Below are 12533 nucleotides of genomic sequence, written 5' to 3'. Positions count from 1 at the left end.
AGTTAGGAATTTTGTAGATCTGGTGTATAAGTTGACCTATCTTCGCATCAAAAATATGGTGTCAACTGATACCAGCCCCTGTGCACTCTCACTGTGGTCTGGGCACCTGAGGGTAGACATGTGCTGCAGTGCTGCTCGCAGGGGACAGGGGTGGGCTTGGCGCTCAGCTGGCGTGGTCCTGTCGCCTGCAAGCGGCACTGCCTGGGCTGCATCAGCTGAGCGCTGAGCCCGGCACCGCTCTTGGGATGAGGCCATGCCAGCTGAGCGCCCAGCCTGGCACTGTCTGCTGTGAGTGGCGCTGCCAAGCCCAGCCCTGTCCCCTGCAAGCAATTTGGGCTCAACTGGCACAGCCAGGCTCAGCACTCAGCAGTGCTGTTCACAGCAGACAGGTCCAGGCTTGGTGCTCAGCTGGTATGGCCCAGGCAGCACCACTCACAGGGGATGGGGTTGTGCCAGCTGAGCACTGAGCACTGAGCACAGCCCCATTCCCATCCCTGTCCCCTGCAAGCGGCACCAGGCTTGGTGCTTGGCTGGTGTGCTCTCATCTGTTGTGAGCGGCGCTGCCTGGCCTGGGCTAGTCAGGCGCTGAGCCCAGCCATGCCAGTTGAGCACCAAGCCTGGTGCACTGCTCGCAGGGGACGGGGCTGAACTCAGTGCTTGGCAGCACTGCTCTCAGCAGACAGGGCTGGGCTCAGCACTTTGCTGGCGTGCCCCCATCCCCTGCAAGTGGCGCTGCCTGGGCTGTGCTAACCACCAAGCAAGCACCAAGCCCAGTGCCACGCGCAGGAGACAGGGCTGGGCTGGGCTGAGCTCGGCGCTCAGCAGCACCACTTGCAGCAGACAGGGTTTGCCGCAGTCTGGGCTTGCTGCTCTCCAAACTCCTGGCTGCATTCCTATAAATCTGATGTCGGCTTGGTATTGGCCTATATGGCTGGTTAATAATTTGCTATTGGTATTGGCCAAGAAAATCTTTATTGGTCTACCCCTCGTTCTTTTAAAGAAAAATGGTGTGCTAGATAATTTGAGGCAAGCATTGATATAATCTTTCTGTTCACATGCAAGAGGAAGTGGAGTTCTTATTCCAGATACTATTTTTAATAGCATGGGATTCTCCAAACCTGTGTGTTTGACATTCCATTTAATTCTGATATAAAAGACAGTTTACTTGGGGAAAATCCATTAAAACTTTACATTCTAACAGTCCAGGTTTAGGCATCCTTATTTGGTTACTGTCCTGTAAGCTGCTTATGTATTTATTAAGTATGCATCATCCTATGAATAGGGAGATTTCTTAAAAATAACTTCCTCCACAAGGGGGCATTGCAGTATCACAGACAACTTGGGAACAGCTTCACAAAAAGCAACTCCTTGTGCCACTTTTAAGGATTCCTTGCACCAGTCTGTTTACGAACTCTCCTCTGAGCTACAGTTTTCAATAGCTCACTTAGAAACTAGAAGAATCATAACAATTTTATTCAAGGTCTTAAAAGTACTCCTTCTCTTCATATCCATTTACTGCAGGATTGTAAAATAAAGAGGAAAGGAAAGAGAACAATGACCTGCCTAAGCAGTCTCCTATTTAAAAAAAAAAAAGAAGAAAGAAAAGAATGAGGGGAAAAGAAGAATTTATTTGCATTTATTATGAAAAGGCATCAGAAATATGACAGACAAGGTTCTTTGGGTGAATCTGATATATTTTATTAGACCAACTTAAATAGTTGGAAAAAATTTTAAGCAAGCTTTTGGGTTCAAAAACCCTTTGTCAGGCTGAGGAAGTTTCAGCAGTTGATGTGTGCTCTTCCTGGATGGAATGAAAAGTAAAGAAGCCAGAGGCTGTGATGGTATGCATACAAGATAGGCAGTCAGTGAAGATGTAGATTGAGGAGTCAATGGGTGAGAGACAGGTGGGGGGAGACAGAGAGAAGGGGGTTGAAAGTGGAGAGATACCTGGGGAGTCAGATGTCAGGCAGGTTATAATGTGTCATAAATCCAATGTCTATATTTAGTCCATGGTTTTTAGTATCCAGGTTGATGAAGTGGAGTTCATAGGCTCATCTCTGGGAAGTGTTTTGTAAGTTTCCTTTGAGTGTTAGAACTAAGAGATTGGAGAGAGAGTGTGGTTTTCTAGCGAGAAATGTGCCCCCACAGGTAATTGGGTATTCTTATCTCTGATGGATTTCCGGTGTGCATTCATTCTGGTGCGCAGTTGTTGTTTGGTCTCCTACATATTTTCCATCAGGGCATTTGGTGCATTGGATGAGATATATTACATCTCTGGAGGTGCAGCTATAAGATCTGGGAATGCTGATGGCTCTGTTGTGGGGTGTTAGTAATTTTGGGGGTGGTGGAGATGTGTTGGCAGGTTTTGCATTTCTTGTCATGGCTAACGTGGTCCCCATTTTTAAAAAGGGGAGGAAGGAGGACCCAGGCAACTATAGGCCAGTCAGTCTCACCTCCATCCTTGGTAAAGTCTTTGAAAAAATTATCAAGGCTCACACTTGTGAGAGCCCAGCAGGGCAAATTATGCTGAGGGGAAACCAGCATGGGTTTGTGGCGGGCAGATCGTGCCTGACCAATCTAGTCTCTTTCTATGACCAGGTTACAAAACGCCTGGACACAGGAGGAGGGGTGGATGTCGTATACTTAGACTTCAGGAAGGCCTTCGATACGGTATCCCACCCCATACTGGTGAACAAGTTAAGAGGCTGTGACTTGGATGACTACACAGTCCGGTGGGTGGCGAATTGGCTAGAGGGTCACACCCAGAGTGTCGTGGTGGATGGGTTGGTCTCGACCTGGAAGGGTGTGGGCAGTGGGGTCCCGCAGGGCTCGGTCCTTGGACCGATACTCTTTAATGTCTTCATCAGTGACTTGGACGAGGGAGTCAAATGTATTCTGTCCAAGTTTGCAGATGACACAAAGCTATAGGGAGAAGTGGACACGCCGGAGGGCAGGGAACAGCTGCAGGCAGACCTGGATAGGTTGGACAAGTGGGCAGAAAACAACAGGATGCAGTTCAACAAGGAGAAATGCAAAGTGTTGCACCTAGGGAGGAAAAATGTCCAGCACACCTACAGCCTAGGAAATGACCTGCTGGGTGGCACAGAGGTGGAAAGGGATGTTGGAGTCCTAGTGGACTCCAAGATGAACATGAGCCGGCAGCGTGACGAAGCCATCAGAAAAGCCAATGGCACTTTATCATGCATCAGCAGATGCATGACGAATAGATCCAAGGAGGTGATACTTCCCCTCTATCGGGAGCTGGTCAGACCGCAGTTGGAGTACTGCGTGCAATTCTGGGCGCCACACTTCAAGAAGGATGCGGATAACCTGGAGAGGGTCCAGAGAAGGGCAACTCGTATGGTCAAGGGCCTGCAGACCAAGCCCTACGAGGAGAGACTAGAGAACCTTTTCAGCCTCCACAAGAGAAGGTTGAGAGGCGACCTTGTGGCTGCCTTTAAGTTCATCACGGGGGCACAGAAGGGAATTGGTGAGTATTTATTCACCAAGGCGCCCCCGGGGGTTACAAGAAACAATGGCCACAAGCTAGCAGAGAGCAGATTTAGACTGGACATTAGGAAGAACTTCTTCACAGTTCGAGTGGCCAAGGTCTGGAACGGGCTCCCAAGGGAGGTGGTGCTCTCCCCTACCCTGGGGGTCTTCAAGAGGAAGTTAGATGAGTATCTAGCTGGGGTCATCTAGACCCAGCACTCTTTCCTGCTTATGCAGGGGGTCGGACTCGATGATCTATCGAGGTCCCTTCCGACCCTAACATCTATGAATCTATGAAGGTAAAGGCCACGATGAATAAACTAGTTGGTCATCAGTTTTGAAAAGTACCTTCCTATTTCATTAAACAAAGGCAGTGTTTTGTTCCCTGCCAGTGTTAAAGCATAACCCCAGCTCTTCTGCCCCCTTCTTTTGGCACTGTTATTTACTGGTTATAAAGTTCCAAGATGAGATTGAGGCCCAAAAAGGGGTGCTTTTGCACCTGTCTAAAAAGAAGTTGCTCTTAGACTAAGGATAGTTTAACCTGATTTACCTTTTTAGGCTGGATGAAGTGAAGCCACTTCTAAATAAAGCATGCTGTACTTACATAGAATTAGATCTCAATTTTTCCATAACTGCTGATGTCTTAAACTGGGGGGCATAGAGAAGCTACGTGGTTTGACTTTAGTCTTTGCACCAATCTTTGCTGTGCCTCTTAAAAAAATAAAATAAATTGGTTCAGGTAAAGTTTAGTTAATTAACCCTTATCTGTAAAGGAATAAAATAATTATTTTTTTGTTGTTGCAGTTTTCTATTCAGCAAAGGATTTCTAAAAATGAAAAAGTATCTTTGCTCTGCTGTAAGCTATTAGATCAAAATCTGACCTAGCTTGCATTCCATGTATAATACCAGTGTCTTTACTGGGTATGTGCAGGCTGCAAATTGGGGCATAGTTCAGCCCAGAAGATCATTTGAAGGATAGATTCCATTCTTTAATTGATTTGGGAATAGTTATGTTGTAGTTAGGCTTATTATTATTGCCCCTCCTATATCTGATTTTGTTTGTACTCCCTTTCATGAGCCTTTGAAATGGTAAACAATAAACAGTTGTTTCAAAAACCAAAAGAAATCCTGGAAAGCTACTGGGGCGGGGGTGGAATATGCATACTGTTTAAATAGTTATATAAGACTGTTAATAATTTTGTGGTATCTAGTTCATTTTGGTTTTTCACATTGGTTAGCCTTCAGTAACTTGGTGTAGTACAGTGCAAATCATAGCAGCCAGACCATCAATTTATTTCTCACTTAGCATCTGAAAACAGAGCTAACTCAGTCACTTAATTTTAAGAAAATTTTAGTTTGCCTTATTAAAACTTTCTTCCTGTAAGTTTTATTTTACTCTTTTCCTTAGCTGATCAGTGGGCTGTAATAAGATCATACAAGATTAGACTATAGGGCTTTTGGCAGTCACAGTATAGATTAGCCAGCAGATGGCAGTGATGACTCAATAAAAATACACCAGTTCAGCAAATATAACTAGTTGGAAAATTTCTTGACTGAGTGGTTTTTCTGGGAAAATACAAGTTTCTAAAAATAGGAACCCAGCATAGAAATATATTGGTTTTAATGAAGGCTTTGGGAAGGTTTCTCAAGATTCTGGATGAAACTTTTAACTGGAACTGAGGCAGGGAGAGAGCTCAGAATTGCCAGTAACTTTGTAGGTGAGGGCAGCTTCCTGGGATGTGGGAGATGAAGGCTCAAGACTGCTCCGCCCCTTTTGGAGCACAGACTTTATGTAGATCTCCCATATCCTAGGTAAGTACACTAGGCTGTTCTGGAGGTATGTCCATTTGTGTTTTTTCTCTCTTCCACCCCTCTCTCTAGTAATCTCAGTATGTTTATCCTATACCGTGTTGGAATGAAATCATTCTGAATTTTTTTAATTTTACAAAATGTTTTCTGGGTAGTTTTAGAAACGAGTAATATAAAGCAGCAATTGACAGTAACATATTCTTCAATTGTTTACGAGGAATAAACACTTCCCAGCAAAAGAGAATTCTTATGTGGATGTATTTTGCATGTGACTGAAAAAGGCCTGTAAAGAACTTTGAAGCACTAGTAGACTGTTAAAGTGTAAAGATGAGTTTGGTTCTTACAAGTATAGATTTCCAGGCTGAAGAAGGAAAACAAAAACAGTTTTGTATGGTATTTAAATTGCATCATAACACTCTTCATTATGCATCAGTTCCAAAAGCATGTTGTCAAATTCTGTTTTCAGTCTTCACCCAAAATGCTTCAAGTAAACTGACTTCTTGGGATATGTTTTCAATATAACAATATTAAATTTAATAAAACCATATTGGCTCCAGAATACCAAATTTTGAAGGAAAAAGATTGATTTTCATTGTCTCACAACAAAAGCTTAGATTAGAACATTATATAGCAAGACATATTTTCATAACTGTGATTTTGAAGTGAAGGCAAATTGAGTAGAATTTAAACTATGTTCAATCAACTGTTCAATTTATGAAAATAATTCTCAGTGCTAACATAACACAATCTTTGATCTCATTTGAAATGAACAAATTATAGGTGGGGGAAACTATCCTTTGAAGTTAGTGCCAGCATTCAGTAAAAATCAGTTTTCTAAAAAATAAAAATAAGTGTTTTTTCTTTTCCTTTTTTTTTCTTCTTTTTTCCCCCCCTCTCTCCTTAATATAAGCCCCTGTTGCATTAAATGCCAAAGAATTGCATGAGTCTCCAGCATGGAATGTTAACATTGTCTTTTCCCCTCTCTTTCTACTGTTCATTTTCATCCATGTATATTTTGTTTGCCATCACGTTTTTTTTTTTAAATACTTCATGTTAAATTAATTTGGAAACATCCTAAGCTGTGCAACCTCTACGAGTAGTAACAGCGGATACCTGTCTATTTCACTATCTAGTCCCTCCTCCTATGTCTCCATCTTCCAAATCCGTGAGTACTCCAAGTGAGGCTGGAAGCCAAGACTCTGGTGACGGTGCTGTTGGATCCAGGTATGATTACTTTAATAAGCTATTGTTTGAAATATCTCTGGGAACATTTGTAACTTGAATACAGTTTAAAATTGATGAATGTCTGTGTTACTCAAATTAAGATAAAACACTTGAAATGTGGACTACTTAATAACAGAAAACATTATTCTAGAAAACTTATTTTATCCTCAAATTCAGGTGACTTATCCTGAATTGGATTTTATTTTAAACACTTAATGCCGTAAGTAAATGTTAAAATAAGTGTGAATTACTTTTAACTGCAGCCATATGTCTTATGGGACAGTAGTTCAGAGTGACTCGCAGACTGGCTGAGAGAGAACATTGCCTGAAAGAGGTCTTCTCCCTTCTTGTAATTCTCCTTTTAATATTTGCTCAAAAAATCCATCCTGAGAGACTCATTCCCTGAACTTTTACAGCAAGGGTGGGCAACTATTTTGGCCAGAGGGCCACTTAAGGAGTTTTGGTGAGCTGTTATGATGGAGGGATAAGGGGTGCTGACCTAGCCTACAACAGCTCACCAAAATTCTCTAAGTGGCTATCCAGCCCAAATAATTGCCCACCCCTGGGTAAAAGGAACCTAACCTTTGTTTCCCCCCTTCTCTCTGCACCCTCTCCCCTGCCCCGAGTCCCTGGCATGCGGCTAGGCTGGACCAGTGCCACACTGTTCCTGCATGCCACCTCAGGTATTGTGAGCACAGCTGATGTGGCTCCTGCCCAACCTGGCTGTGTGGCAGGGACTTGGGGCAGAGAAGCGGGTGCAGGGATAAGGTGGGGAACACAGTGCAGCACAGGCCCAGATAACCCATGGATCCTGGCCCCCTTCTCCCTGTACCCCCTGCCCCACCCCAAGTGCCAGCATGCAGTCAGGTTGGGCAGGAGCCACCCCAGCTGTGCCCACAGGGCCTGAGGCAGAGTACAGGAACACAGCATGGCACTGGCCCTGACCATGGGGTTGGAGAAGGGTGCAGGGAGAAGGGGGCCAGGAGCTGCAGGTTATCTGGGCCCAGCTAGGCCAGTGCCACACTGTTCCCACACTTCTCCCTGAGCCTCCAGCATGTGGCTGGGCTGAGCCAGTGCCACGCTCTGTTCCCACGCACCACTTTGAGCCACATGGGTGCAGCTGGCGCGGCTCCTGCCTAATCCTGCCATGTGCCAGAGATTTGGGGTCAGGTAGGTACCACTCCAGCTGCGCCCACGTGGTGCCATGGCCTGACAGAGTGTGGCCCTCTTCCTCCTACACTATCTCCCCTGCCAGTGAGGAGAACCTTACCTGAGCTTTGACTCACTGGGGGCTGGGTTGTCTGGTCTGCAAACAGCCGCATGGTCAGAGCTGCACGTAGACAGCCTCACTGGGCAGAAGCCTGGCCAGGAGCTCAGTGCTCCCTCCCTGCCTTGGAACATATGCTGGCCAGGGCTGGCTGGGCTGGAGAGGGGAGTGGCTGCTGCTGCTGCAGCCAGCTATGGCATGGGTAAGGGAGAAGGTTGAGTGGCACTGAAAGCCAGGGCAGCTATGGGCCGGATACAGTTCTCCTTCAGAGGAACAGCTGCGGTCTGGATAGAATCATTTGGCAGGCCAGATCTGGCTCTCAGTCCGTATTTTACCCACCTATGTACTACACCTACAAGTACCCTGCACAATAGGCTTCAGCAGCTTATAAGGCATGGAAATAGAGCATTTTCTCTCTCTTCCAGGTGGCATAGCTGAGGGCTAGATAAATTATATGATAACTAATATCATGTTGCGAGTCAGTGTTTGAGCAGGTAATAAAACTTGGCCCACGATAGGGGAATTGGAAGAACTATCTCTGACTGTATATAAAATACGTAGTCTTGGTGAGATCTCGCATTCAAAATCTCTTGAAGAAGGATTTTCAGAATTCAGAAATAGTTTAATTGGTCACTGCTAGAGAGTTACATTTCAGAGGTCTGAACATATATTAATACACATCAGTATCTGGAGGATATGGATATCTGAATTGTTTTGATGATGGGCTGAAAATGCATCCTTTTGACTTCAGCATGCTGCTGCATTTCTAAATTAAACTGGCCACAAGTTTAGTTCTTATGCTGCAGCTGTCTCCTGGTTGGTTTAGCTTCTCATCTAGGCTGTCTCACCTACTTAATAGGTAATAGGCTGGTTTCAGGCCTAAGCTCTACTGCTGTTTTCAATTTGCCTAGGTTTTTCTTTTGTCCTTGTCATCACTGAAAAAATGACTTTCTTGTTTTATTGGAGTTTGTCTATATTTCTTTCCCATTACAATGTTTCTCACAAATGGTCAGAATAAAAATTCAGTGCTGTAGAGATCAGTTGGAGGGTCAGATATTAAATGCATTCGTATATGTATTAACGCTGGGAATATTTAGTTAATATTTATGAAGTGCTCTTAAGAGGCTTGTGAAGTATTTGCCTGGAGTCCACAAAAGCTTAATCAAATATGGAAAAGTAGGGACTGCTGTTTGTTGAAGCAGATGGATAATGCATGCTTTAAGACGTTACATACTTGGAGAGCGAAAAGAGCAGTATATTATGTCATTGTGGTCACAAAGAAAGGGCTGAACTATAACCTCAAAATGCCATGTTGGTTTCAAAAGAACATCTCTGAGAGAAACAAGTCACCAGATGGTGCAGGGCTTGAGATGTCACGGTGATCATAAGCAGTATAAACTTAATGAAAAAAACTGCATAAAGAGTGACAGGAATTAGTTGAAGAAAGTCTGTTTTATGTGTGCTCATAAGACTCCTTACAATGTGATTAAAACATGCTCAAACAACTTTGAAATGTGAAAGGGTTTTTCAACAATTTATTTGCTTTAATAACCCAGTACATCTTTTTAAAATTCAGATTGCATGGTTTATATGTAAGGGGATGGGGGGGGAAGAAATTTGCAGTCTCATTTTTACTGCTTTGCAAAAGATTTTCTAAAGATGTTGGTAAGCTATTTTACCACTGTAGAAATGCAGCATGTGAAAGATTATATAAGTAAGAAATCCTTCATGTTCAGGAAAAGAAGGTAGGATTTTTAACATGAAAGCACCTGAAAGGATTTCTGCCTTATGGAAGGTAGAATATATTTAAGATTTTGAAGTGTTGGATTCCCACTTGACATTGTTGATAGAAGGAAATGGTTCCTGAATTGATTTAAAACGGTTTATTTTTGACACGTAAGAAACCCCCAAGTTGCAAGAAATAAATAGAAAAAAATTCTAAAGTCTTAGGTATTGAAAACTTGCTAGGACTGACTTATGCATAGTTTGATTGCTTGAAAGTAGTCAGTTGCTTTACACTTCCAATAAATGAACAACTTTCAAATGGCACTTGCCTCAAGAAACTGTATTTTCAGTGCCTTGTATATAAACTGTTGGAAGCCACTTGGTATTTTTAGGAACAGTAACATGGGAACAATTTCATTTTCCTGAAACAGAAGGGAGAAAACTTTTATTGACCTAGTATTTTAAAATATTGCATACTATTTTTCAACTTCTTTTACTAAACAAATGAAATTCTTACAAAGTATATAAAACTTACTAAAATCAGCAGATGTTCTCTTATTAATATTTCATGTATGTACATTTGAAACTAACGTGTTATATACAAGTAGACAGCAACACTGGATGAAGCAAATTCTTTTCCAGACCAGACTAAAATAGGAAGTAGAATGTGTCTTAAAGTGTATATTAGATCTTATAGATCACTCATATTCCAATATGCTTAATATTATGAAAGATCATGCTAGCATAGAGTTTGCTATTTTCTGAGATCTGAATATTTTAGACTGTGGTGGTTTTAAATCGGATGACATTTATAAGCCCAAGGCAGTGCTTAACCCATAATTACAGCAATGTCAAATCTTGGAAACTCTAGCAGTTCTTTATCCCAGTGGAAATGCATTTTGCTTCTCTACCAAAAGGTTTATGGGTTGACTCATTTCCTTTACCAATATGACAATTTCCTCCACATATTTAATGCTGTGGGCAAGATTGCAATATGTTAACAAATTTGCCTTCATATGACATAACCAAATCTGTATAGCCTTAAAGTCGAGTTTAAAGTGCGATTCTTCTTAGCTGTTTTGAAATAGATGTTTGCTTTCATTCAAGCTACTTGTGTCTGCTATTTTGCAATTCTTTAACTTACCAACTCTGAAAGAATTGAATGCATCTCTAATTGCTCTGAATTGTCTGTTTGTGTTTTAACTATTTTATACTTATGCCACATATTATAGCATTGAATGTTTGCTGAATTTCCACTAACTGACATTGCATTATTTTGTTTCTTTAGCAATAAAAAATAACTATAAACTTACAATAGCTTTAACATTTCGTAGTATGTATTTGCTTTACTAATCTCTGGCCTTTTTTGCTAATGCTACATGGTTGTTCTTCAACCTGTGGTGTCAGGACGCTGCATTGGGATACTGATCCATCAGTTCTTCAGCTTCACTCTGATTCCGATCTGGGGTATTGCATAGATTTTATTATTCCCTCTTTTATGTATTTATAAATATACATTTAATATAAGAGCTCAATTTTGGGGTTTTAACGTTTAAATTACTCTTAGAAAAATGCTAGTTTGGGAAGTAATTGAAGTCTCTGATCTTAGTGCGGTTGGTCCACAGTGGTCAGTTTTGATCTTACTGAAGTTGTAAGTGATCACTTTCCCCACCCCCAGTAATATATTTTTTTATTATCTACTCTTTTTTTTTTTATCTAAAGACTTTTTTGGCAAGGTAGACTTCTTAAATAATTATATTTGAAAGAAAGTAGCTCTATATAACTATATTCAAAGATGGGCAAATACATAGTGATGGCAGCAAGTTGTAAACAATAGTTAATGAAAAAAATACCATCCTCAAAGGCTTGCATACTTGTACAATAGATTTTACTTATAGGGACATAGACTGCATTAATCACAGAACTGGAGTTGTTCACCCTAATCAAGGGGGGTAGTATTGGACTCCTTTAGCTCATGGCACAAACTCAAGGGTTGAGAATTTCAAAGGTAAGCCTACAGGCATAACTTGCTTTCTGGCAGTAAAGATTATAGATCAGTATTAATTGAGTAAGACCCACTGACTGTTCCAGCATTGTGATCCTTTTCTCAAAATATTTTATGAAAAAAAAAAAAAAGAAGATTGGTTACAGTCTTCCCTTGATCCTCTTTTAGTTCAGTATGAACCTGCCCTTTAGTGCTTGATATGGGGCTGAACTGTAAGAGACCATAACCTCATTGTAAACCCCTGCTTTTAACCATCCCAGTAGCAGGAATGGGATTTTTTTTTTTTAAGTTTTTATGATGATGCAGCAAATTTACTAACTCTTTTACTGCAAACACTCTTTTAGCGTAGTTTTTCTACTGATTTCATGGGGGTGCATTATGAAAAGGTTGTACTGTACTATATATGTATGTCTCTGTGTGTTATGTCTTAGTTTGACCAAAATTGTCCTTTATAAATAAAATGTTGTTTAAAAATAGAAAACAAAGCATTAAGTTCTGGAATATTATTTAGATATAATATATTGTAACTTAATGAACTGAAAGTTCTGAATATTTACAGTTACAAATAAGTAGGTCTGGGATAGGTAATGGGGGTGGACTGCATAGTTGCATGGGCTGAGCAACACTTGTTAATTTCAGAGTAGTTGAACATTTTTCAAATTGGAAAAATGTGGAACTCTGATGCTGCATTTAACTTATGTGAGTGGGGTCATCCCAGTGAAATCACTGATGTTACACCATTATTAAGGCTTGAAAGATTGGCATTTTATCCAGCAGAGAAAAATAATGTGGTACACCAAGACTGAGCAGGCCTTTCTACAAATATCTTATCTTTTTCTTTTTCTCCCAGTCCTGTGTGTACAAGTAGCCACCTTTCTAAAACTAAAGATAGTATAATATTCAATTTGCATGAAAGTTTTCAGATGTTAATGTTCACTTCATTAGGTTTATTTTGGGTATAATGTAAGGTGATGGCTTGTATGAAACTCTTTAAATTACTTGTGATTGTGT

General features: G+C 41.4%; 1 protein-coding gene across 4 annotated transcripts in view; it reads left to right on the top strand.

Annotated features, from left to right (window-relative positions):
- Positions 1-12533, top strand: part of DYNC1I2 (dynein cytoplasmic 1 intermediate chain 2) — a 37670-nt gene that overhangs the window by 5238 nt on the left and 19899 nt on the right. For 3 of the 4 annotated variants that reach the window (XM_019480516.2, XM_019480517.2, XM_006265901.4), the window contains exons 4-5: positions 6435-6525; positions 10925-10984. In XM_019480516.2, the coding sequence (XP_019336061.1) occupies positions 6435-6525; positions 10925-10984 (151 nt within the window). The remainder of the gene's footprint in view (positions 1-6434; positions 6526-10924; positions 10985-12533) is intronic. The other variant, XM_006265902.4, reaches the window with a different exon arrangement.

The sequence above is a fragment of the Alligator mississippiensis genome, chromosome 4 (genome assembly GCF_030867095.1).
Source record: "Alligator mississippiensis isolate rAllMis1 chromosome 4, rAllMis1, whole genome shotgun sequence".
Lineage (NCBI taxonomy): Eukaryota > Metazoa > Chordata > Crocodylia > Alligatoridae > Alligator > Alligator mississippiensis.
This window is presented reverse-complemented; position numbering and strand designations above follow the sequence as displayed.